Source organism: Aphelocoma coerulescens, chromosome 6 (assembly GCF_041296385.1).
Source record: "Aphelocoma coerulescens isolate FSJ_1873_10779 chromosome 6, UR_Acoe_1.0, whole genome shotgun sequence".
NCBI classification, from domain to species: domain Eukaryota; kingdom Metazoa; phylum Chordata; class Aves; order Passeriformes; family Corvidae; genus Aphelocoma; species Aphelocoma coerulescens.
In genome coordinates this window covers 25,636,648-25,662,585 of record NC_091020.1, presented here as the reverse complement: position 1 = coordinate 25,662,585, position 25,938 = coordinate 25,636,648, and the positions used below count along the sequence as shown (strand labels likewise).

At 41.6% G+C, this 25,938-nt stretch overlaps 1 protein-coding gene across 7 annotated transcripts in view; it reads right to left on the bottom strand.

The window, feature by feature from the left end:
* The window catches only part of SORCS3 (sortilin related VPS10 domain containing receptor 3), a 241,436-nt gene that overhangs the window by 14,601 nt on the left and 200,897 nt on the right, over positions 1–25,938 (bottom strand). For all 7 annotated transcript variants that reach the window (XM_069019975.1, XM_069019977.1, XM_069019980.1 and 4 more), the window contains 6 exons: positions 19,889–20,006; positions 18,256–18,389; positions 13,992–14,105; positions 11,820–11,991; positions 7,466–7,652; positions 4,375–4,508 (listed from right to left, as the gene is read on the bottom strand). In XM_069019975.1, coding sequence (XP_068876076.1) covers positions 4,375–4,508; positions 7,466–7,652; positions 11,820–11,991; positions 13,992–14,105; positions 18,256–18,389; positions 19,889–20,006 — 859 coding nt within the window. The remainder of the gene's footprint in view (positions 1–4,374; positions 4,509–7,465; positions 7,653–11,819; positions 11,992–13,991; positions 14,106–18,255; positions 18,390–19,888; positions 20,007–25,938) is intronic.

Sequence of the window (25,938 nt, the reverse complement as noted above, 5' to 3'; positions counted from 1 at the left end):
CCAAGAACACCAGCTGGAGAGGATCAACGAACATCATTGGGATCCACAAAGTGGTGATATTTTCCTTATTCTGTCCCTGTCACTCTTTGTGTTCCCCCCACCTATTTTCTACTTCTTTTTCTCTCTCTCTCTCTCTCATATTTACCATCAAATAAAATCCTTACTATTGTCACTGGCATATGGTCTTGTTTGCACCTTAATTCGGGCAGAGGCATTTCTAAGAACCTTAAAACTGGATCATAACACTAATCCACCAAGCAACAACGTCCTTGCTCCTTGACACAGGTGTGCTGCTACAAGTTTGCATGTCCTGCTAGGGACTAAAGGTGGCCCAAACACCATCCTGTGAGAAGTGTCCCACGGGCAGAGGTTTCTCTCACTTCAGTAAATGTTTCCTAAAATATTCTTCCACTGCAACCCATTAGTGTATGGACTCCTCAGCAGACCACAGCCAGCAACTGCAGAATTAGTGCAGTAGAATGCAGTGTTGTACACCCACACCCAGCTCAGCTGCTGTATTTGCTGAAAAAAACCCAACCTCAAACTGAAAATAAACCAAAGATGCAGATGCTTCTTCAAACAATCCATACTGTTCAGAGTCAGGGCCAGCCTTTGCTTTTATGAGCACAAATCCATTTATCTCTCAGAGAGCAACAATGCTCAGTTCAAAGTGAGGACATCCAGCATTGCCCTGTCCATGCTGTGAGTCTGTAAGCAAGCTGCAAGCACAAGCTGGCAAACTATGCTAACCAGGCTGAAAGCAAGACATAATTCCTGCTGACAATACTGACTCAATGTGGCTGTGGAAGGGATCCATGCTGGAGCAGCCCATGGGAAGGGCCTAAATTAAAGAAATTAGTGGAAAACTGTCTCCCATGGGAGGGACTCCCACAAGCAGGCAAAGAGGAGTCCTCCCCCTGAGGGGGAAGGATTGGAAGAGACAACATGGGATGAACTGATCACAGCCCCCATTCCCTGTCTCCTTGCACTGCTGGGGCAGGAGGAGGCAGAGAATTCAGGAGTGGAGTTGAGCCTGGGAAAAAGGGAGAGATGCAGGAAAGTGTTTTAAGATTTAGTTTTATTTCTCATTATCCTGCTCTGATTTGAATGATAATAAATTACACTAATTTCACAAAGTCAAGGCTGTTTTGTTTTTTAAAAGTAATCAGTGGTATCTGTCTGTCATTATTGTGTCCTGATTTTGTTATATTTTATGTATCCTGCCCATGTGAGGAGGGGAGTGATAGAGTGGCTTTAGTAGGCATCTGGTGTCCAGACAGGGTCGACCCATCACAATTGAAAATCAAAGGTCCAGCCCGCACAGTGCCACTGATCTGACAGCTGGTCTACAGAAAAAAACTCTTCATTTAGAGAAACTACAAAAATGGGAATAGTGATACTGATCTCCATTGCAAAAGCACACAGAGGTCTAAGAGAACAGATAAAAACATTGTACCATTGCTGCTGTCCCTTTAATACACTACCAGTTTGTTTTCAAAGGGAAACTTCTAAACTTTCACCTTCCAGCTGGTGAAACTTTCACCGTCCAGGCTGCCAACCTGACTGCAATTCACAACAGTGGTCACATATGCCATTTTCAGAGCCAAATCAAAATTTCCACTGGCACAGGCCAGACTGGCAAACATATTCTCTCTCTCTCTAGAATACTACCTTCCTTTGACCCCCTCATCCACGAACTGAAAAAGCAGTAAAACCCAAAAAGTCTTATCCCATGGCACACACAGTCCAAGGGCGCCAGCTTGTGCCAGCCCTGGAGGCCTAGGAAACATTTACTGAGATACACAGACCCTGGAGAAGCTGAATAGGCCCATATCAAACTATAGTGATATCAGCAATCCTCCTGGGGGTTACAGGTTGTGGTTCTGTGCAAAGGCAGATAAGAGGATGCAATCTGGCCTTTAAAATTACAATTTTTTCTTTTTGTATGCGTGTATGCTGGACATTCCATTATCATGGATGATTTCACCTCCATCATGGAGTTTTAACATTCAGCCAACTCTTTAATTTTAATTCAAGAACCAAGACCTGGAAACTAACTCTAAATTAAATCAAGTAGTTTAAGGTTCATTTGCTCAAACCTATTAGACAGCTGGATACATTTATTAAACTGGACCCGTGTTAATCCAGGCAAATTGGCCTTTGGGCATACTGCAAAAATCAGTACAGTAGAAAATCAGTACAGGAGTTTCAGCAGGGTGGGGAGACCAGTAGAGGAGTCTCAGCCAGGACATTTGAGTCTAAGACAACATTGTCCTGTGCAGCAGCACAGAGAGTGAGACTGCACAGTGACACAAGACACATCTGGTTCTGCCTGGGATGGCTACAGGCTGAATGGGAAAAGAAGTTGCAATCCCTCAGCATGGAACTAAAATACATCATCTAATAATACCAGTCACAATATTACACACGTCATCCTTTAATTCATTGTCCCCATCTTCCACCTCTCCTCAGAACACCATAGTTTACTCATGAGTGGGCACAGAGAAGGATCTGACATATACATTAAACATCCCAGGAGGAATTTTCATGTGATACAGACTGCTGTTCTGAAAAAAGGTGGCTCATACACTTATGTCTATATCCTTTGCCATACTTCTGTCAGAGTTAAAGTACAATCCATGAGGTAGCTGGAGATAATGCTTTGCAAAGACTGAAAAGTGCTCTGGGTCTGAGATTCCGACACAGGTAAGTGGCACCATGTTTACTATTTCAGCAATGTGTACAATCATGCCAAGGTGTCAAAGGATCAGCTGCTCCATGTGCAGCTATGTCCAAAGTATCCATCCCAAACACATCCATATCTGCTTGTACTCTGCTGCCTATGGGTCTGAAATTTAAGCTAGAAGATGAAACAGATCATATTTCCAATCCAGAAGCAAGCACTTGCAAACTGCATGGACATCTTCAGCAAACACCACTGCTGCTGTACCTTTTTTAGGTTACTTTCTATTTCAAAAAATCTTTTTAAAGCCCTATTCACAATCAACTTCTATGGTAAGGAAAAAAACAATGGCAGGAAAACTCTACACTGGAGGGCTTAAGCAGATGATCAAGTTACCAGTACCTAAATTGTCTCAGATGTACGTTAATGGTTCTCTGTGCATGAGCACTGAGACAAAAATATCTGAACTGTAACGTGGTTTTGCATCCCTATATTTCAATGCAGTATCAACTATGTGGAATTACCAGGTACTTGCAATGGATGTGCATATGTGGGTGGTTGCCATACTTCAGCTGGGGCACAGCAACTTGCCAAGTTACAGTAAATATTTTTTGCTCCTGAGCTCTTCTGGTGCCTCAATTATGCTTCCACAAAAAAAAAAAAACCAAAAAAAAACCAAAAAACAAAAAACAAAACACCTTCTTACAGGGAGCTTCCTGACTGGATGTAAAATCACAGTAGAAGCGGCACTTACTGTTTTTATTTTCCCTCTCCTGATATTGTTGGTAGCTAAGGTAAGAGGTTAAAACTAAGCAGCTTTGTCAAAGAGAAAACAAAATATTTGTGTGCCTATTTTTTATCTCAAGTTCCACATTTCATGTAAAATCCCCGTTTCTTTCTGCTGCAATCTCACCTCAGTGCACACCTTCAATTGCAAATGTAGACAATGACATAACTTAAATTGCTTTTGTAAATAACAGCAGAAACTACATTGCAAAATTAACAGCTGCGCATTTCACAACTATAAGAATGGAGAACAGTGCCTGTCTCACTCCTAAAGCCCACAATAAAAACTGCAGCTAATAAGCAATCCTGCTCTCTCCATTTGAAAGCATGATGTTAACTTGTAGTTTCACTTACTTTAACTATTGATAAAGAAGCTCTTTATAGTACATAGTTACAATACACATCATTTGAAAATTCACTACAAAGAAGTCTCATCTCCCTCTCCAACATAGCCAGACTCTTCAGCTTGAAATTCTAGATGTAACTGTTTATTTGAACACCAAGAGCTTTAAAGTACTGTGCTGGAATCCAGCATTATGTACTGCACACTGGTACATAATGGAAACCCCCTTGGTTATTTGAACACCAGCAGTTTTTAAACATTGTGTTGAAAGCCAGCATTAGTCCATACATAGTTCAGTTAAGTTGCAAGTGAACGCTGGTAATAACAGTGGTCTTCAAATCTCAGGGCTGATAACAACCAGATGTAGAAAGTAATGACTCCTAAGAACAACACAAGACTGAAGGAAATAAATTCACAAAGGTTGAAGTTCAGATAATAACAACCCTTTTCAGACAAGGAACAAACTAAAACACAAAACAGGCAAAGGCAAAAACTTTTTATTAGGGCTGAGAGAGTTCCCTGTCTCTTGTGAAAAGCTTAGGAAGAAAACATGAGCCTGTACCTTGGTGCTGTTGCCAAACCACCAGAAGTAGGTAAGTGTGCCTGCCTGGCTGGGCCAAACCACTGCAGTAATGTTGACATCCTTATTTCTGATGGCAACAAAGGGGACACTCAGATGGACGTGCTCAACTGGACCTGTGGGAAGAGAGTTCATTATTAAAGGTTTTGAGTTAAATCCTCCCTGCACAGTTGTGAACATCAAGGATCTTTCCTTTAAATAAAAGTCTTATGTCAGCAGTGAGAGTCTAGTTTAGAAATAAAAGAGAATTTCAGCAGTCAATGAACAACAGAAAAAGATAATCAGATTTAAAAACACATATTTTTTTCCCCTCTTATGCACATTTTCCACAGTGCTAATTTTCAGAGGGTCAGTACTGTGTTCAGAAGAATTTTTTAAATGCATTTTGAAGAAGAACAATGAACCAGCTTTGCATTATATAGGGAAACTGCTATAGAAATCCACAGGGATAGGACACAAGAAAGGGATAGGACACAAGAGAGAAAGAAGGTTTTTTCTTGAAAATATAACCAGAGCTACTAAGATTTGTGGGAAGATCATTTTAGCCAAGATGGCTTAAATATGGTTATATAAGAGGCATTTATACTTGATTAAATACCCCCAACAGTTTTTCAGAAGGTCTCCAAAATAAAGACTCATGATTTTGGAAATCCTTGGTAACTTTTTGACTTAGACCTGACCTTGAGAGGCCTTTGGGGAGTCAGTTACCCCTAGTAAAACATCAGGAACCACTTGAACGATGCGTCCATTGGCATAACAAAGCATGTAACTATCAGAAGCACTTGATTCTGAAAGACTTAAAAAATAACAAACTACCAATGCAAACTTGTATCTAATGAATGCAAATGCCCAGAATAAACCCAGGGTGTGAAGCCCTGAATTCAGAAGGCAGCTCCTCTCTAGAAAAAACAGTGTAAAAAATACTGAGGTTTTGTTTGGTAGCTTGTTTAAAGCTTTACTATCTCCATTGTTTTTCTTCTTGTTTAATCTTTTGTTTTGGCTGCTACTGAATTTCAGCTGATAACTGCTGCCCATCAGACAGTGTTACTTTCTTAAAGGGTTGTACCTTTAAAACACAGCAAACTGACAGACTATCCCTGTGAGATGGAAAGGACAAAATAAGAAAAGTCAGATTCTTTTTTTTTTTATAAGACATTCATTCTGAGAAGGAGGAAATTTGGTGATTTAAACTGGGACAATCCTCTTGTGTTACCTCTCAGCTCTTCAAGCTCGAAATGGAGACATGAATCAGTTCTCCATCTACTTGGATTACAAAGATTGTGGAGAGCAAGAGCTGTTCTTTTACCACTGCAACACAGAGCTCCAAGCACAAAAGGACCCTATTCGTGCTTTTGGCTCCTTAAAACTTGATCTTTTTCTCCCCCCCCTTTTCCCAAGAGGTCTCTACCAGCGAGTCACAACTGAACTCTGACCACAGGAAATACTCTGGGTTTGCAGGAATAGCAGGCTCCCCCAAATATTTTGTGACAGTGCATGTAAGAGGAAAGTAAATAATATTTCTGCTTCCTTTAAATATCAAGATAAGCAGCTTGACAGCAGATTCCAGAAAGCTGAAAAGTTGACTGGCTGCTAATAAAGCTGCAGGGTAGAAAATTAATGTTGCTTGAGGCCAAGAAGCCTTTTTCTCTCTTTTCTTTTTAGCACAGGATCCCAGTACCAGACAGATTGTATAGTAAGAATGACTCGCAGGCATTTTTGTCTGTTCATTTGAGCTTCAAGGTCAAACCTCCTATATTGACCACTACATCCAAATATATCAAAAGTTTAGTACTGAGGTGTCACCTTATTTCAGCATTTGCATGAGTGTAGGTGCTTGCAAAATATTTCCCTAGAGATAATGATAATAAATTGGCCACCTAAGAATGCTGTAAAACTCAAAGGAGAGATCTGAAAGGTTGATGAAGAAAAGAGTGAAGCAGAAAAACCAGGCCAAGGAACTGTCCCTTGTTGCATTCTGCTTTAAAATCATCACCATGAAAAAGTAGTTCCTTTGAGAAAAATCAGATAATCCATACAAATCTGGTTGTTATTACCAGTTAACCATCACTTTTGTCAGCTAATGGCCCAAGGTGAAGGAAAAACAGTTAATGCTCTAATAACAGGTTGTTAAGTGCAGCCATGATTGACTTTGAGGGAATTATGAGCATAATAAAAGCTTCAAGGAACATTTATTCCTTCACACAGGGAGCTGGAAATTAAAAGGGAGAAAAAAGTTCTTGAGTTTTGGAAATTTCAAATGTGCTTCCTTTCAGCAGAAAAGCTCAAGTAAAAGGATGTAAGACATTCTGACAGATAAAGAGGGAAGGCAGGCATGGCTATGTTCTCCATAAGGGGCAAAATTGACGGGGTACATCTAATTACAGAAAATCTAGTAGTCTGAGAGTAGATCAAAGAACTGGGCTCTTTTTGGCCTCATCCTGCATTCCACATTCTCTGCTCTCTCCTGTGGCTTTGAGAAGTTAACTGAGAGCTCTATATTTGAGTTTGCCCACGTGTCAACTAGAGAGAAATTGCATTGATTACCAAACAGGACAGAAATGTCAAGGATACATGTCAAACACATGAAATGTGAAAAGCAGCACATTAGCACTCAGTACATTCATATCTCGGGAAGCATGCTCAGCATAATGCTTTTACTTCATTAAATTAGAACTGTAAACTCTGAAGTTCTGAATAAGTGACTCCAAATTTAGTAGTTTAATCCCAACCTCTTGGAATGAGACATGTATAGAAAATACACACTCAGACTTTGTTTCATATGCTGCTTGGTCTCTGACCCTTTCAGAAAGCCCAGTAGGCATTTCCAAACTTTTGCCTGTAACTCTGAGGACTGCAAATACCCTTGTGCTAAATAAAAAACCCCTTCCCTTTCCCTTAATTCAGTAAAGTCTACTTAAGTTAGTAGAGTGTCTAGAAGCCCAAGCCTTTGGAAGAGCAGGAGCTGCACATGTGTGCGGGTTTTCATCTGTTCTTAGGCCCCCCACTGAAGCTGAAGCGACTTTCAGTGAGGTCAGATTTTCACCCAAGGAATGTGGCACATGGAAGTACTCACAGACCACATGCAGGAACAGGACAGCAGTGTCTGAGCCCAGGCTGTTCTCTGCATACGCCATCACCTGGAAGATTCCAGCACTCTTATACACGTGTCGGACGCCATCCTCCACGGGGCTGAAATTGGCATAGGATACTGCAATGCCATCTCCAAAATCAAGCTGGATGTTTGTCCTTTGGAGATCACCCTGCAAAAGAGAAGGCTGGATAGGAAACTGGGCTGATAAAAAAGGATTTATATTACCCTTGATCCCACTTAGTTCCACTTCATTAGCAAGGACACAAAGCTGTGTAACTTTTCAAAAAAAGCTAAACTTTGTTCTGTCATTCCCCAAAGTGGCCAGACACAGACAGCAAAAGACCAGACAGCCCATCCTAAGGTAACTGAAACAGGTGACATGAATCATCTCTTGCAAATATCCACCCCTGATGATGGAGAGTTTAGAAGACTAGTTTCAGCTAGACATGCAGCTTCAGGATGGCTGAATTTATACAGGTTGAGTCCCACATTGAGGACTGACAGGTTTTTTTGTCTAATGTCAGTCAACACAGAGAAAGGGCCTGGATACACAGGAGAATGAAGCAGATGATGAGAAAATCTCTTCTAGGATTACTGTCAATGACAGTTATTAAATGAAGGAGGGGAAAACAGACAAGAGATTCCAGTACCACAGGTATTGTCTAGAGACAGAAGTTGCACTATTCTAGTTTAAATCATGCTTTCAACTACTGTAGTTGAACAGTAAAAGTGTCTGTTTTCTCGGTTTCTTGGAGCCTTATTTTATACTTGCCCCCAGCTGACTAATGTAACACAAAACAAGGCTAATTTAAACAAAGCTAAAGCCCACTGCAGTGATTTCACTAAACTGAAATAGAACTACAACTCAGATTAAATCTCTGTAGCTTTAGCTTTCTGCATATATATAAGATGTGCTGGGCCAAATAATTTCCTTTCATGAGAGATCTGCACTGTATTCACTGCGGGTGAAGTAGATACCACTACATTTTGGAGATGCTCCTAGCCCCAAACTGAACTCAATTCCTAGATATACTAAGGATATGATTTTAAAGTTAAAAAAAAAAAAAATTGAAAAATCTCTGCTCATAAATTTACCTTTTTTTAAATGGGAAATTCAGAAATATTTTATAGTCATCTCATAAATACCATTATAGTTGCAAATGCACAGAGAGCACACACAAGAAGCCACACCACAGTGGAGCAGGTCCTCTGTGTAGATAAACAGGACCTTAGCAGCCCCCACAGACTTTATCCTCCTCACAGACTATACCCGCATGAAGAAAGCAGAGTACAGGAATGCTGTTTTTCAGATGTGAATTTACTTTGAGTATATACTTGGTGTCTTCAGATACTCATATAATCAAGATTATTGCATGTAGTTTTTGAAATATGGGTATTTGGTTATATATGTTAGATTTTTCTCCTTCCTTGCTCCATCATTCCCATTTCATGGGAGCCAGGGCAATTTTGGCTATTGACTTGATCAGGGCACTGTTTTCACCTCTGCCGTACTAGGACATTAAAAGTTCAGTACAAACCAAAGAGCAATCAGAAAGGACTAAAGTGGTAGTGACACTAAAACGTATCTATAATATTGAGTAGTCAATAACATCCTTTAGACAGAGAGTTTTTAAAGTCACTCTAAAAAATTCTCTAGCAGGAGCAAAATCACACTCTTGGGATGCTCAGTTATTTGATAGAAAGGCTCCCACAGCTTGTTAAACCTTTCAAAACCACTTCTCAAGGGAATGCACTAAGACCGCAAGTTCATCTCATGCGGAAGATACTGAACAGAGGATAAAAACTTCATCTGGGCTGGATTCATCACTGATGACCTCAGGCACCAACCACAGCAGCTCATCTCCCTTGCCTGAAAATTCTCTTTTCTATTTCTTTCTTGCTTCTCCAATATGGTTCTATCTGAAATGAGAAGGTTTCACACAGAGAAGCAGGAACAGATTTTTCACGACTAAACAGCAGCAGATGATCTTTTCACCCAATTATGAGCTGGGTCTTCAATGCAAAGCCTGCCCATCACACTAATCATGTTTTCTTTCTCCTTTCCATACCTCTGTATCCAGTATATAAAATACTAAAACAAGCATGCTAGTCCTACACAAAGATGTCAGAGTTTATAAATATAAATTAAAATAGAAGGCAAGTGGAAGCATTTCAAAAGGAAAAAGAAATCACTGCTACCCATATACATTCAAAAGGTACATTTTGTTGCTTTAAGCCCCATAAATAACTGAAAGGGAAGAAGTTATGGGCTGTCACAGAGATTGGAGCTCTGAGTATGGAAATCAGTGAACAGACATGGTCAAGAACACAACTCCACAACAGCTATTTGGCAGTTTATACTTTTTTTGTGATCAAAAACAAACTCAGATTTAAAGAAAAAGTCTAAAAAGGTTCTTATCTCCTCATGTTCCCTTACATGTATACACAGTCCAAATCACAGTCCAGCCCCATATTTCTGAAAACACTGCAAAATCATCAGTCATTCTGCATTTCTTTGCCCACAGTCATTGCCACGCACATATTCTGAATACCACTGTGAAGAATACTACTAAAGCTAATTCTCTAAATCCTGAGAAACCCAGTTTTTGATTAACTATGATGAAGTCTTCATTTACCATTGACAGCCTAAAGGTCAGTCACCTCCATATATCGAGGGTGTGTAGTAGAAGGCAGGAAAGAACTGTTGGCTCATCAGGGCTAGTCTGATACAGCTGAATGGAGACCACACAGATGTACCCATAGGAGGGCTGGTCTGGCTGCTGTTTGGCTCAGAAAGGAAGTGTAAACTTAGGTACAAAGCAACCACCAGTAAACAGACTGACCAGAGAAGGTGGAGGAAGCCAGGAATGAATCGGTATGGCACCAAGGTCAGTAATCATTAAGACCTCCTACTGAAATTATTTCTTCCAACTCATAAGGAATTCTTTGACCACAATTCTTCTCAGGTTCACACTAAAAGACTGGAACACTTTCTTCCAAAATCTAAGTGTTCCTTTCCTTTTCTTCTTCAAAGTCTATTCTTTTAAGAAACAAATCACACAAACTCAACACACAACTTTCTGTGGAATAAGCTGTTCACCTACAGAGACATGTTCCCAAAGATGCTCTTCCCGTAGAAAAAAAAAGGTTGTTTCAGTGAAATGTTTTTCCAACTACCACTATCTTTCCATCAGTGGACATAAGAGTGAACACCCTCACATATTTATTCAGCTGCCTCTTCAATCTCTGAAGCCTTGCAAAGACTCCACTCTTCAGCTACCTTGACTGCTGCCTTATTCCCCATCTGTTTATCATTCTTCGTACACAGCAGTTCCACTTGAGTTCCTTAATAAATTACTAGTTGATTCCTAATTTTCAGATTATATCTGTTCTTTTCTGAACTCCCACTCATAGTGTCTATACAAATTGTCTTACCGTGTCAAGTCTGCAGAATATGAAAGAAGCAGCAAGTAGACAAGAAATCCCCCTTGTATAAAAGCAGAGCATGCATGAACCTCTGAGGAAGCAGTAAAGAGGCCCTGTCAGATTAGTGTGGTCCCAGTGCAATACTTAGCTACTATATAAGAATTTAACTTAGTGTGAAAGTGTGTCTGCCTCAGCTGCCTCCAGGTGCTGCCCCAAAAAATAACATACGCAGGACAGAAAATGTGACAAAAAATAGTTGTGTTTGTCCAGCACCACCTCAGTCCCTGGCCAGAGGAACTTCAACATTTTGATGTTTTTGGCATAAGCATGGTGTTACTTATGCTACTGTTGGCTACAGAGGGAACTGTACCAATAGATAAATACAATAGATATGGGCTGGGGAGCTCAGAGATGCTTTGAGGAGACTCAATTCCTACTGCAAAACAACAGTGCCCCTAACTGCTCCCCATGAGTGTGAACATGTTTCCCAGTGCTCTTAACCTTTCCCAGAAAAGCTGAAGTTAAAGCTTTGTACCCCAGATACAGAATTGTTCACCACAGAAACAACACTTCTGCCTCACAAGCTCCATAAACTGCAGTTCACTAGAGGCAGCAAGAAGTGAGTGGGAAAATAGATTTTTGACCAGCTTTATTTTTCTTCAGCATTAACTTCATCATCACTGATAGACAAGATAACCAAACACCTTTGCTGTGACCCAATATGACCTGCTTTTATGTGTCCCTGTAGCCCTCAATTCTCTTAAATTCCTTAATTCTCATAAATCTCAGGACCATTCACCGTTTCATGATCCCCTTTGACTGCTATTTTCCTCTCAGCAACCTGAAAAGTGAAGGAAAAGAATGACAGTCCTGCCATACAGAGAGAAGCTTGCTGAGACCACTAACACACCTCTTCCATAAGGATGACGAAGGTGGCATTGCGTCCCTGCTCCATGACCAGCTTCCCATCGGAGGTGAGGATGTGCAATCCCCGCGGTGCTTTCCCAGGGCATTTCTCCATCTTGGCCATGTACTTCTCTCGCAAGCCATCTGTGCAGTTGTTAGACACAATCCTTCGGTACCTGGGGAACAGTAACAAAAGGACACTGGGCTCAGACAGTGGGCAGAAAAGTTCCTTTGTTTGGTTTTTGCTTTGTCTCTCCACATTAATGCATGTGTTTTTTCAAAGGCTAACTGCCTGCATGATCCCGTCACTGGAAGGAAGAATCAAAGAAACCCAACACTTCATTAAATGAGTGAAAGCCAAGCCAGTCACAATCCAACCTTCAGAGATTCTCAGCAGCATCACTGGCAAGAGGCACATTGTGGAGGTGAATTACTCTGCCCTGCTAAAAGGCAGAGAATTCCTCCAACTCCCCAACACCTGCAGGATTGCATCCTGCATCCCAGCTTTTTAATTATGCCTTTTATTAGGTTTTGTCTGCCTCTATTGGGCTAGAGGGCACTTGAAAAATATGCTAAGGGCTTTAAGGGCTTTGCCCAGTTTGGTTTTAAAATGATTTGAGGTATGGGTTTTCTCTTGGCTCTTCTTGGAAGAGGTTGGCTGAAGAGCAAGACAATTGGCTATTCCCAGTGTTGTTGAGGGGGGTTAACCCTTTCTACCAATTTCACACCAACCCCAACTATTTTCTTGCAGCTCTCTGTCAAGAAGGCTACAAGCAGTCATAGTGGCCAGGGCTCCTGTAATTATATCCCATATTTAAAGCAACTTTTCATCTGAAAGGGGGTCTCTGAAGTCAAATGCCTCTGGACTCCCAGCAGCCTCACTTCATCCAGCCACGTGCACCAACCAGCCAGGAACAGGGCTGGTTCCTGCCATAACCATTGAGCAGGCAGGACACGTGACCCAGAATCAGCCCTACAAAATCCACAGGGTCTGCCCTGTCCTAGAAGGAATATTGCAATTTTGCACCAGCCAGTGAAACCCAAGTCTCACAGCATTTCCTGCATGATAGAGCATTTGCAAAGTGATGCTGCCATAATAAACCAACACTCGACATCTGTTGTGGGTTAGACCAGGAGAAATCAGCACATGAAGCTTGTCTGAAATGCAAGGTGTTGTATGTACGAAGTAAAAATGGCAGAGGAAAAAAACATAAAAGAGGATAGAAATTGCTCATTTGAGCCTTCCTAGAAGCTGATATAAATAGGAGCTGTAAGATAGTAAGAAGCTCAATAAAATACAGGGTGAAATACCTCAAACCTATCCTTTTAAATGTTCAGCTGTCTCTCAGATAGACCTTTTTGATTTGTGTTTTAATTTTGCAGCAAAGGGGAGCTCCAAGTCTAGGCTCCAGGGATCACACATCACTTGATGGCATTGCAGTATCTACATGTCACTTATGTTAACGTGCTTCTCCCTGTCTCTGAGGAACAAGGCAATGTTCCATACAGATGCTGCTGCAAACATCACCTCATGAATAAGACTGAAAAAGAGGATAATGGGATGCAAAGAAAAAAAAGAACCATTCAAGTTCTCTTGTCTACTGTAGTCACCAAAACCAGAGAGATTGCAAGATGCACTTACCTGTGGAGGGCTGTGAGCTCTTGGCACAAGAGCCCCCTGCACTCCCTTGGAGAGATGCCTGAAGGCCAAAAGAATCTCCCCAGAAATAAGCAACCTTCCTCAGGGTTAGGGTGATGAAGTGAACCACCCCCCGCATGCCTTGTTTCTATATGGGAATAGCCTGTACCCTGTTGGCTAATTGGTTTCTACCCCACCTCCTGCCTATCCCATAAAAAGCCCCTGTTTCTGCCCCTGACTGGGGAGTCTTTGTCCCGTTCACAGGGGCTGCTGGACAATAAAAGCTGCCTCTGTGGAATTGCCAAACGAGGCTCCTCTCTCTCTCTGTCCTGGAGTTTGCCTTGGGTGATTTCACAAAGAGCTGATTCACAAGAGCTGGTATCACTTGTAGACTTGTAGCAGAGAAGTTGCTACACTTGCTGAAATCACCTGCAGCCCAGGGAGGCCTGCCAGCACCCCTGGAAGAGTTGTTCTTTGCAGGACGCTCTCTCTAGGAAGGTCACAGCTGACCAACATCGGACCCCCCGTGATACTTACCCAGTGCTGTTCCAGTAGTTCTGACCAACGTTGCAATCCTTGGACAGGGAGGATGGGCTGAACCAGAAGGCTGGGATACACTGGTTGTTGCTGTGCCTCTCATATCCATAGTCACTGTGGAGACAAAGTCACGAGTCGATCACTGCACCCTCCACTAAATTCAGCTCAGAGTTTTAGGTGATGTTCCCAAAGCAGGTGTGTATTGGTGGTTCTCTGTTGGGATGGCACAGCATCATGGATTGGGTTCATCCAGAGACTAAGTGCTGGTCTTGTCTGAGAGGCAGGAACACAATTCACTGAAGGCATTTGATCCCTGACAACACCAGAACTACCAACCTTGCAGAGCACTGTGTTTCATTTGGCAACAAAACATGACTGAGATTCAGAATGAATATTGTATCATTCATTTCTTTTCCTACTAATCTCTAACTTAAATTTCACTTTTTGGGTTCTTTTGGTTTGTTTGCTTTTTGCAGTCTTTGCTTTTAGAACAAGCCAGACTAATTCTAAGTCTAATGTCACTTTTTCCCAACAGTGGCTAGGAATATAAAACACTAGGAGCACTTCCTGAACAACTAGCCACAGTAGGTATATTTACGTATGTTAATGGGCTCCCTGCTCCCTGAGCTGTGACTTGCCCAAGAGAAAAAAACAGCTGATGTTTTTCCAACACTAAACTAAAACACAGCCAGCTTTGTAGTCTAAGGATTACATGGTATTGTGTCACACAGTGAAGGTAATCCAGGGTATTGATGCTTCCTTGGACCACCTAAGAGTGGAAGTGTACACAACCATATCCAAAACCTCTTTCTACAGCTGCCTTTGTGTGCCAATACAATGATGAAGCAATAGGATTAACCCAAAGCTTTCCATAAGTTTTAATAGGCTCTGGATCAGGCTCCTATGCATAGTCTTTATTGACAGGCTGGATTCAAAGGACAAATAAAAAGAGATTCTGGATTTTTGCCTGCAGCAAGTTAACAAATGCCAATACGCTAAACCTCTGAGAAAACACAGATGCTACAGAAGACACAGTCTTGAAAGCATTCTGTGCTCTTTAGGACACTGAGTTTTATCCTTCCCCTGTTCAGAGCCTGAACTACCAATAGAAAGTCTCTAGGAAGAGCTTTGGTGAGACAAAATTGTGCTATGTCCCCAGTGACCCAGGCTGTTACTGTTCTTTTTTTGGAGGGCAAAAATTCTGTAAGCTACTTTAAATGGTTTGGAGATTCCCTAATGCTCTTTCTCTCAACATTCAATTTAATCATTCTCAGTGGGTCCAACCTGCACAATTGAAAATGCCTGGCAGGGACTTTGTAATTAAAAATATTCAGGAGGAGCTGTACTTTGCCTGAAAGAAGAAAAGAGCTGCATAAATATTTAATAAAATTAAAGACAACATTGCTGTGTGCCCTCAAGGTTCTGTGCTTGTTCATTAACTTCTGGTAAATGTATATTAAAACCTCACATGCTGCCCACCTTCCTTCTCATAAGCCCCAGGGTTTGCATAAGTTAAGGAAATAATCAAGTCCAGCTGCTGTGCTGTCTTTCTCAGGAAAGCTATCTTGACAGAGTAAATAAAGAAGCAGGAGGAGGGAAAAGAAAGCTCAGTGAGCTCTTTAATAACACTTATGAGATCCTTCTGCCATTCTCTCTGTTAGAGAAAGGCCAGGATTTGCTTCTGGAAATGACTGCAAGGGTTGGCAGGGGTCACCCCTGATCCTGACTCAGGAGGATTTGTTGAACTGGGGCATAATCATGATTTATGTCCCCAGATTTTAGATCAGCCTCATATCTAACTGCAGGGAACAGCGCTGCAGCTGTGAGGCAGACAGGGGCAAGGGCACTGTGACCAAATGAGAGGGAGCACAGCCCTCACAGCGTGTGCTGAAGGGCTCCTGCAGTCATCTGTCCTATCCCCATAGCTCTCGAAGGCAAGTGTCATCACAGCAAGTGGCACGGGGTGCTCCAAACCCAGAACCAGCTCCAAACCTCCTTATGGGGGAAGCAGAGGGACCAGCTGCTGGGACTTGCTGGTCACCATACTCACCCAGTCCTGGCTGCTGACCCTCCTCCTTTCCCTGACACCCCACAGGACCTGCTCAGTTCAACACAAGGGACAGACCAGTCAGTCCTTTCAAGAACAACTGGCAACTGTGAGCCCAGCCAGAAGAGAGTGGACATCTTCCCTTGAAAAGGAACCATTTTTCTTGAAAGAGCATCAAGTGAAAGTAGGAGCTGTCCTTTCACCTGTCCTGTCCACCTTTTAGTCAGCAGAAAAAAAGGCACTTTGAACCACCTCCCCTTCTCATACTGACGTCCCAAAGAAGGCAGATGAACCTAGAATATATTCTGGAATAACCTGTGTCTTGCCACTGACTAAGCAAATGTCTCATCCTTTAGAAGTCACAAATCAGAGCAGATGAGTCCACCCTTCCTCTCTGAAAATCACTTTTAAAATAATCAAGCTTGGTGCTGCACTTCCAGCACTGCCAGTATTTTCCTCAAATGTACCGTCCCACATATTCTTCCAGTCAGCCCTGCTGAGTAACATCAAAATTCACCAGAGAGCTTCTTCTGATTCTCCATCACCAGCTATAACAATTTTGCAAGCTAACATTCTGTTGGCAGTTCAGGGTCTGAAACAAAAGCCAGCTTGTTGTCCTCTAATTGCATTTCCTCTGCAGGACTGACAAGGTTAACAGCAATATTCTCTCATGTTAGTGGGGAAGTTAAGCAAAAATGACACTGAATGCATGCGAGGAACCCGTCAAGTGATTGAAAAGGTGCATTCTGATGCAGACCCTTTTCCCAAGGCAGAACAGCACTTAAGACCAATTCAGCTACCACAGTTTTCTACTTCCAGCTTGGAAAAGACAAACTTCACTGTGTAAATACAAAGCTGGTGAGGTAAAAGATAGTGTAAGGAAAAAAAAAAACCAAAATAAAATCCATGAGCATCTCTGGAGACTGGTGCTGGATTCACCCCAGAGGCCTATGCCAATGCCAAGGCCAGATACTGCAAGGCAAGATAGCTTGTCCTGCAAGCTCCCATCATGAGAACAAAGGGGAAAGATCTCATGAGTCAAGATATGGAGTCTCAGATGTAATCTTGGCACTAGGAACAAATTAAACACCCATACAGATAAGATGAGAATCTCTTGTTCTATATCCGTGACTGTCTTAAAGACAAACTATGATATTCAAGAAAATATTTTGGTCTATATTTTTTCTTGAATTTGCTGCATTTCAGTATGTCCATGCTCTAAAAGAGAACCATGAGTCTCATCTGGCCTAAGTCCAAATAAATGTACAGATCTCATGCCTCACATGTGTTCAGAAAGCATTAGAAGGTAAGTGAAGTTTTCAGGAATAACACCAGTACCAAGTCAGACACTGATCCTGATAACCTACTATAAAGATTAAAATGTTTTCTCAGCTGATCAGCTTGCAGGGTATTTTGAATTCCATTTAAATGACATTCTGATCATTTAAGCTCAAACATTACAGATATTGACAGTTTTAAACCTTAGAAATATTGCTTATCACAGATGCCATGTAGGAATTCCTTGTACAGAGATCCTGACTTATGCATTCTCCCATCTCCAATCTCTGATTGTCAAGCAATAGCAAGCAGTGTCTCATTTTTTCCCTGCTTTATTTTTAAACTGCTTTCAAAGTGACCTTAAAGCAATTTGAAAATTATGGTCCCATTAAGTTAGAAACACCAATATTTATGCAAAACAAGTAGTTATATCTGACAAGGGTGGGCTGTACAGTCATGTCACAGAAGCCCTTTCAGAAATTTCTCAATAAAACATTGTTAAAAAGCAACAAATTGTTCCCAGCAATTCAAGAGAATAATGATAAAAATGCATGTTTTGCTGGCTTGCTCCCTAGGTAGTCAATGACCTTGGGAGTGAGGACAGAGAAATTCCCTCTTTCCTCTGAAAGGAATATGTTTTGGACCAGAGAAGTCCTGGCTGTCACTATTCTGGAATGACAGACAAAAAATGCCAATCAGTACTTGCAATTATTTTGCTTTTGAATTTCAGGCTTGGATTTCTCCTGGAAATTAACAAATGTTTCCTGCAGATGAAGGGGAAGCCTCCCTCACTCAGCAGGTTTGGGGTCACATCTCTGCTATATGGTATGATCACAGCCACAAAGCTGCACGAGACCCAGTTCTTCTACAAGGTTTTCTGGGAAGTATTTTGGGACAAAAATACAGCCCCTGCACAAGTCCCCAGAGTCACATACTCACCACTCAAAGTCTCCTTGGCCACAGACACACGGTTCAGACACCACAGTTTGGGAATAGTCCCGACCTAGGGAACACTGGGCTCCAGGCTTGCGTTTTTTATAGATCTTCCTCTCTCCCATGACACAAGGCTCCCCCTTCATTAGCCAAGGAACAAGAGGAGAAACACAGTTGTAGTGGCAGCTGGGTCTTAAATGGAGCACTTTTTCAAAAGACACAAAAGGCAATGAAAACAAGCATTTACCACTGGGAGGGTGGGAGTTAGTGTCCAGCTCTCTTTTGTGGCTTTGCAAAATCAAAAGTCTCCTAGGGAAGATTCATGAGCACAGTGTGTTCAGCATTGAGTTGGGATGCTAATGACAATGTGCCCAAAATGCCTGGGTGGATGCCCAAGCCATCCCACCCACTTATGCCACATTTCAGAAGGCATCCACCAATATCTAGCCCTACGAATTATCCTGAAAAGACAATGTGGGTGTACGACAGGATTTCTTCCACATGTCAGACAAAATCTTCTGCAGAAGCAAGTATCCAGGCCTGAATCCCAGGGCAGGGGACAAAATCCAGGTGTGGAACACAGAACTGAACTCCCTTGCTATTTCTGTGATAGAGCTGGCTTTGTTATAGACAATTCTGATGCCATACTTCACTGGGTTCTTTGAATGCAAAGGTTTCCAAGAACACTACTGGGAGTAGCTAATCTAAAAGAAACATTTGATATTTAGGTGAGTTGCTATAAACAGAATTTTCTATGATGCAGAAATAATTTGTCTGCATAGAAGTAAGAAAAAAGACAATAACTAATTGAAATACTTCTCTTTCCCATTAACAGTGAGTCCCAAGATTACTGAATGGTACACATATTTCATCCCTTTTCTTTCATTTAAATTATTTTCATTTTTTCAATTCTATGACTTCAATTATCTTATCCTTGCCAAATTAATGTTCATTTCTCATTCATGGATTTCATTCACAATGGTTCTGGCTCTAGTTATGTTGCCCAGCAGGGTGTGGGACATCATTTGGGTAGCCAGCAACCCATAAGTAATCTGCAGAGGTTATTGACCTCTCAGTTATAGTCGCTTCAGGACCTAAATATATCCAGCACAAAAATAAGCCACTCTATGAAAAGCAAAGCATGCATCCTTGAGTAGAAATGAAATAATTTGGTTTTCTCTGGTGTCTTTTATTCAAGAGCTTTTCAGATTCACAGGTTTTACAGATATTCAAGAGTTTTACAGATACCTGCAGGACTTGCAGGATGAATAAATGTTTTTATTTTCATTTTTGAGTGGGGGAAATAAGAGGCAAACTGAAACAAAATTATTTTCATGAGTCACTGACAGAGCTATAAAGAATTCACTGTCATCTACAATTCAATCATAAGGTGTGGTTTTACACTGGCCTAAGCATTGAGGCCAAAAAGATCCAGCTGGTGCAACGGATTATTTTCATAAAAATAGAAGGTGATCTCCTGAACTTGCCCATAGATGCCTGGCTCCATGTTTATTCACGCACATTCTTCAAGGGATGCAAAAAAATCCATATGGTTTTCTGTGCAGAACAACTACATTCTGGCAACACAGAGTAGGGGAAAAGGAACCCCCATCAATGCCCTCCTACAGAGTGGGAATACCTGATTGTGCAGATGCCAGGTCTGGTAGTCATCCTTGGTACACCTGCGGCTGAAGAGAGACTTGTAATCCACCTTGACCAGCTGCCACTCAGAACGGAGACTGAAGTGCCCAAAAACTCTGAGCATGGGAGACAAAACCAAAGAAAGAACCAGAGTCAGCCAGACTCATACTTCCATTAAGCAAATAAGTCTCATGAATCTCAGCTGCAGAAACTGATACAGTCTTGGAGCTTAATGCCAGAAAACGGTATTCAGTCATGAATAATAATTTCCTGTTCTTACAACATCCCATTCCTGACACCTCGTACACAGCCTGCGTTGCAAGGTCGTCCCCTGACCCTAGCACCCAGCAAAATGGAACCCAAATCTAATCACCCTTATTGTGAGGTTTAGAGGGCAGAGAATTTTTTTGTCATTATTCCAAGTCTTTCACTAATCTACATTTTTACCCAAGCCACTTATGAGATTTTTTGTTTTGTTTTGTTTTAATTATTCCAGTCTAACAAAGAAGGTGGGAGAAAGACAAGAGTTACAAATTTTCCTGTGAAATCAAAAGAGAAGCAGAAGATAAGACTTCCACACACTGAGCGTAATTCAGATCCTGCTGTGTCCCCAGTGTGCTGCCATCCCTTAGTTCATCTCAGTTTACACTGTAGTCATACAGGGCTTTGTAATCATTGTTGGCTTTGCTCTCCCCCCACTCCTTCTGTAGGCTGCACCAAAATTGCTCTGCATTGTGCTGTTCTCCATGAAACAACAACCACACAGGAATCAGTCATGCTCTCCCCTGGAAAACTCTCATCTCATGGGGATCGGGGAGAGAAAGGTGGGTGGGGGATATCTGAGAGTCCGAAGTGGTGGGTTTGCTGTGGACACCTGTCTATATCCAAGTTCTGCCTCACAGAGAAGCTCCATGAAGCTGACAAGTGGGAAGGATACGATACAAGAAGAACCTGTGCCAAATGCTGTCGTGAACAAGTGGCTCAGGTTAGAAGTGACCAAGTGGGGAAGGACTTGTCTGGTAGAATGGATTTATTAGGTAGATTGTTTCTGGCTCTCCAGAACAATTCTTAGTGTCGTCCTAATTGCGGGTTATTAGTGATAGGAAACACCACAGCATTCAGGCCAAGCTACAGAAGAAGCTGCAGTTCCTGCTCCTCAGCACAGAAGGCACATCCTGGACCAAGATAAACCCATGGAAACCAAAGCAGTATGGGGTGCCAGAGCACTCGGTGGGAGCAGGAGAGAGAAGGGAGGAATGGGAACGAGCATGGTGGGGGGATGCAGAAAGCCTCCAAAACTGTACTCAATAGGAATTCTAACTGCAGTTCCCCTCCCTACTTTTCCTTGGCACTGGGTACACCCCATCAGCTCTTACGTTACAACTGCTTTCAGCACATAAAATCTTGTTTGTGCTGCATGAAACATCAGTCCCTGCAAAGCAGCAATGCAGCAGGCAGAAATCATTTAGTCCAGCAGATTTATACCAGTTTAGGATTTGACCTGGGTGCTTATTACACAGAAAACACAGCAAAAGGAAGAGAGAACATGATTAAACACAAACATCGGCCTAAACCCAGAAGACAACAGGGCTGGAGAAATCCAACACTTTGGCGAGTCAATGCATCTAAAAGGAAAATCTTGCTCCTCAGATTGTCCCTTAGCTAACTGTCCATCAGGAGAGCAAAAGGTTTCTTTGTGTTTTACAAAAATCACCAGAATTACTTGATTTTAAAATGTATTTTAAAAAACTTTAAAAAATTCCTTCTGACGTTGAAATTCTTCCATGATAATTAATGAAAAAGACCCAAGGTTTTCTAGGCGGAAGGCGACATATTAGCATTCCAAAAGCACAGAACATTAGATACTCTTTAATTAAATGATTTCAAAGAAGATCTTTGTGTATAATTGCTATAATTTAGATGGAAACAATACTACACAAAATGTAATTAGAGGAGTGTGAACAGAGAGGGATGTTTTCCTCTGCACTGCAGAAATGGTTCTCAGTCACCTGATTCCTAAAGCAGTACTTCCCTATCCCACCCTCCCCTTTCTAATAAAAAGCTCCTTAAGGCTAATCAATCACCGTGGAAGAAGCTTCAGAGATAAGAGCTGCAGAGAAGCCAACAAGCACCTGCACCCTGGGAGCACTGCTCACCAGTACCAAATGCCACTCACAGCATGCCTTCATTGGCCAACACCATGGAGGTCACACTACAGCTCACGATGACTTTGTTGTGCATTTAAAAATTTTATCGGTTTCTATAAGCAAACACAAGGAATGGAGAAGAGTGCTATGTGATCTGTGGGGTTCCAAGGGTCTCTCAAGCAGCTTTCCTTGGAAAGTGATAAAAACCTTCATTGTTCCTGAAATTAAAAATTAGCAAAAAACAATAACAGGACACAAACCCTAACTGAACAAAACCAGGCACTGCAGCTGAACCCTGCTTTCAGAGTTTCTTGTTGAGTTTTGTCAACTAAATCACTGGTTGTTTTTACACAGTGGACAAAGGTGCATGCATATGACCCCTCACATCATATCTCTTTTGAGGTGGTCAGGTCCAATAGAGGGTTGGGCAGACAGTAAAGAGCTGCAACATTTTAAAAATTATAGTAGTCCAGCTATCAATAAGTGCTTGACACTAAATCCTCCAGTTCCTACATATCAGTTTCTGTATCAAGTGCAAAGAGACAAACAAGCCCCAAAGAAAGAGATGCAAAAAGAAGTTGGTGGGACCTTATTTTTTCCCTACTCAACTGGTGAGTCCTCACACCGCTTTGAAAATACCATCTCATTCAACGTACCCAATCCCACATGCCTTCATTTCTCATTTACTTTGTCTGGTCACTAAATAAGGGAGGTGTATTTTTTTAATAAACATAGCTAAACTATCAAGATAATACAGGGAGGAAGGAAATAAAGTGCTATAAAATTTGCCTTAATAATTTTGTCTACCATGGTCTAACTGAAAGCTCTTAATTGCTTGTTGCAAGGATAGAAAACAAGAGAGCTGGAGTTTCAAGGTCCAGCTTTGAGAAGCCAACAAAGAAGGTATATTTTGATTTTTCCATATGAGAAGTCTGATCTGGGAGTCCTCGAGAAGCCCTAAATACAAGAGCCTAGATGGTATTTAGATAGAGTCAGTTTTCTGACTAAGCTCAATTTAACAAATGTTCTCCAACCTAAGACATAGAATGGCAATTTACTGGCTTTAGACTGCATAGATTTTGTTCTATCCCTCTCAGTAAGCAGTTACAACTCCACATAAAATCTTAGCTAATAGCACAGCATCTTTTCAACTGGCTCTATGCATAGCTCACAGTGAAATCACTGCTAAGAAAACAGAAAATGCTTCACAATCCCTTCTTTGGAGAAACAAGGCAAGGCTTTTATTGCCAGGGCTGGATGTCATTAATTTGCAGAAAAACTATTAGAAACATGGAAATCAATTCTGAAATGCTTACAGTTTCATGATGGAGTCATTTTAGAAATGATCATTGGTAATGCTGCTATAATTATATCTTTCATTAATTTTTTAAATACACAGTAACTTACAAATGCTGCCTGGATAACCTTGTACAGGAGTTCTTTAAAAGGCTTTTTACATTTATACAGTGCTCTCTTCTCAAATTGCATTCCTTTTGCCTTATCATTCCTTGTATTGTTGATAGTTGTGCTTTTTATGTAATTCAATACCGTTCATTCCTGTCAGATCAAGAGAATGAATTGAGGGTCACAAGATAACAACTCACCTGCCTCTGGTCCATAGCTTCAATCCCTGTCCCTGCTCATGGTATGAGAAACAGACCTTCTCAAGTAATAGCTCCCACAGCAAAGGCATCAAATCTGTATCCATGCGGATCTATTCCTGCTGGCAGATTCAGAAGAGCTGCCCAGGCATGAAAATGTAAATTCTCATGCCTAAATCAAGTGCTCTTCTATCATTTCTGAAGTAAAATGGTAGGACATCATATGGAGCAAGCAAGTGCTGAAGCTGCCTGTACTTGGCTGGTCTGGTCTGGATAAAGATGGAAGACTTTTCCCTTCACCAGTCATCCCAGCTCCTTTGTGTGTAACACCGGCTGTCCTCGGGTGTGCCCAGCACTGAGACAGAAGACTGAAGATGCCAAGGAAGAAAGAAGCTGATATGGTAATCTTCACTACACTTAACATCAAAAGCACCCTACTTTCTGAAGCATTTTTCCTTCACCGGACATCAATGAGGTAAGAGACATGAAAAGGTTGGGAGGTTTTTTTGCTTCTCTCAAAGTACCTTGGGGAACTCTGAAGCCAGATTTTGGCAGCATTAGGCCCCACAGAATAGACTGCAAGCATTTTTAATATCTAAAAATAAAATAAAAGCAAAAAATAATATAATATACTTAGTAGACAGCATCTTTTCAGATGAACTACACAAGCAGATGGATGGATCCACAGAAAAATAAAGCCAGAACTACAGAGAGAGAGCCAAACATATACTTTAATTGATAATACTGAGAGAAAAGCTAATTGCAGTGTCATCATAAATAGACTGTTTCATTTAGAAAAGCCTGAAACCAACCTTGATTTTTATTTCCTTTTATTGTAAAAAAAAAAAAAATGCTTGCAGAGAAAGTGTCTTAGCAAGCAAAAAATCCCCAACAGTAAAATCACCCAGATTAGTGAATACTTCAGCTGACCTGAATCTGTGCTTTTGTTGTGGAAATGTAGAAAGGAATAAAAGTCAAGTAAGATCACCATATGATTTCAGTTAAAATCCCTCTTTATTTACATCTGTGCATCTAACAGGAAGTGCCAGAAGTAGATATTTAACGGGCAAACCCAAGAAACACAATCTGGAAGAATCACCTCCTGGCAGGAAAACAAGCATGTGTTGTTTTGGGTTTGGGCTTGGTTTTTGGTTTGTTTTTTTCTAGTCCCTGGAGAGGATGATCTTCTCTCACTGAAACCAGAGGAAGCCCCAGATCTGAAGTAGTGAATAGTTAATTTAGCACAACTGCAGGTGCTCATTCTCTTTCTGATGACCAGCAAAGGGAGCAAATGTTGCTACTGGTGCAATCTTAACAGACAGACAGGCATCCAAGAAGACCATATATTCCAAGCAAATCTCACCAGTGCTGTTTCATGAGCAGTGTTTGGTCAAAGCCACGCTGGTAGTAGCACAGCACAGATTGGAGTATTCCTCCCTCCAAACAGCTTTGATAGGTGTTGAATGGGTGGACTCAAGATTCATCCAGGATAGGTCCCTGCAGCATCAGCTTGGACCTATCACTGCAGAGGTCAAGGACCAAATTTGGCTGGTCTGCTCTCATGAACTCTAAAGGCATTTAACATTTTGGGTACTCTGCATAGACATGGACCTGAGTGGTGGCCAGGGAGAGCCTGCACGTGCCTAACATCTGTATTCCCACTCCTGTGGCTCTTGGCAAGCTTGGAGAATGAAGTTCTCTTAAAAGACCTATTCTGGCACCTACACAACCAGCACTGAGGTAGGCATAAGAAGCCTTGCCAGAACAGAGTCAGAGTTTGGTGTTGGTTGTTGTACTTTCTATCCCAGGGCTCCATGGTCCAGGAGAACTGACTAGTTCAGTGTTAGCATGACATGAGTACATGGAGGCAACACAAACCAGTTGCTGCTATTTCCTCTGATCCAGAGAGCTGGGTAACAGGGACCTGAGGCAGGGAGATGGTCTGGAAGAAACTGTCAAGATTCACCCTAACTCACTAGCTCTAGCTGGGAACAGATTGTGTCCCTGTACAAGGTTCTTTCACATTCATAATTGCCTTGATTTGTCTTGAATTTTTTTCTCCCAAGTCAGGCTACCCCAGTTCCACATTTCCTGGGAAATGGTGAGCCTTTGCTAGAGTTGCTGGCTCAGTGAACACCTACAGAATGTCTGGGTACAGAGATGTACCTCCATCACTTGTTGACATTTATAGCTTTTGAGTCAATGAAAGAAAATGCTGACAATTTCACACAAAGAAGAGGGGCTGTTATGAAATCAGGATCTGAATCCATCTCTCTGTAAGGAAGTAGCAGTAAAGTGAG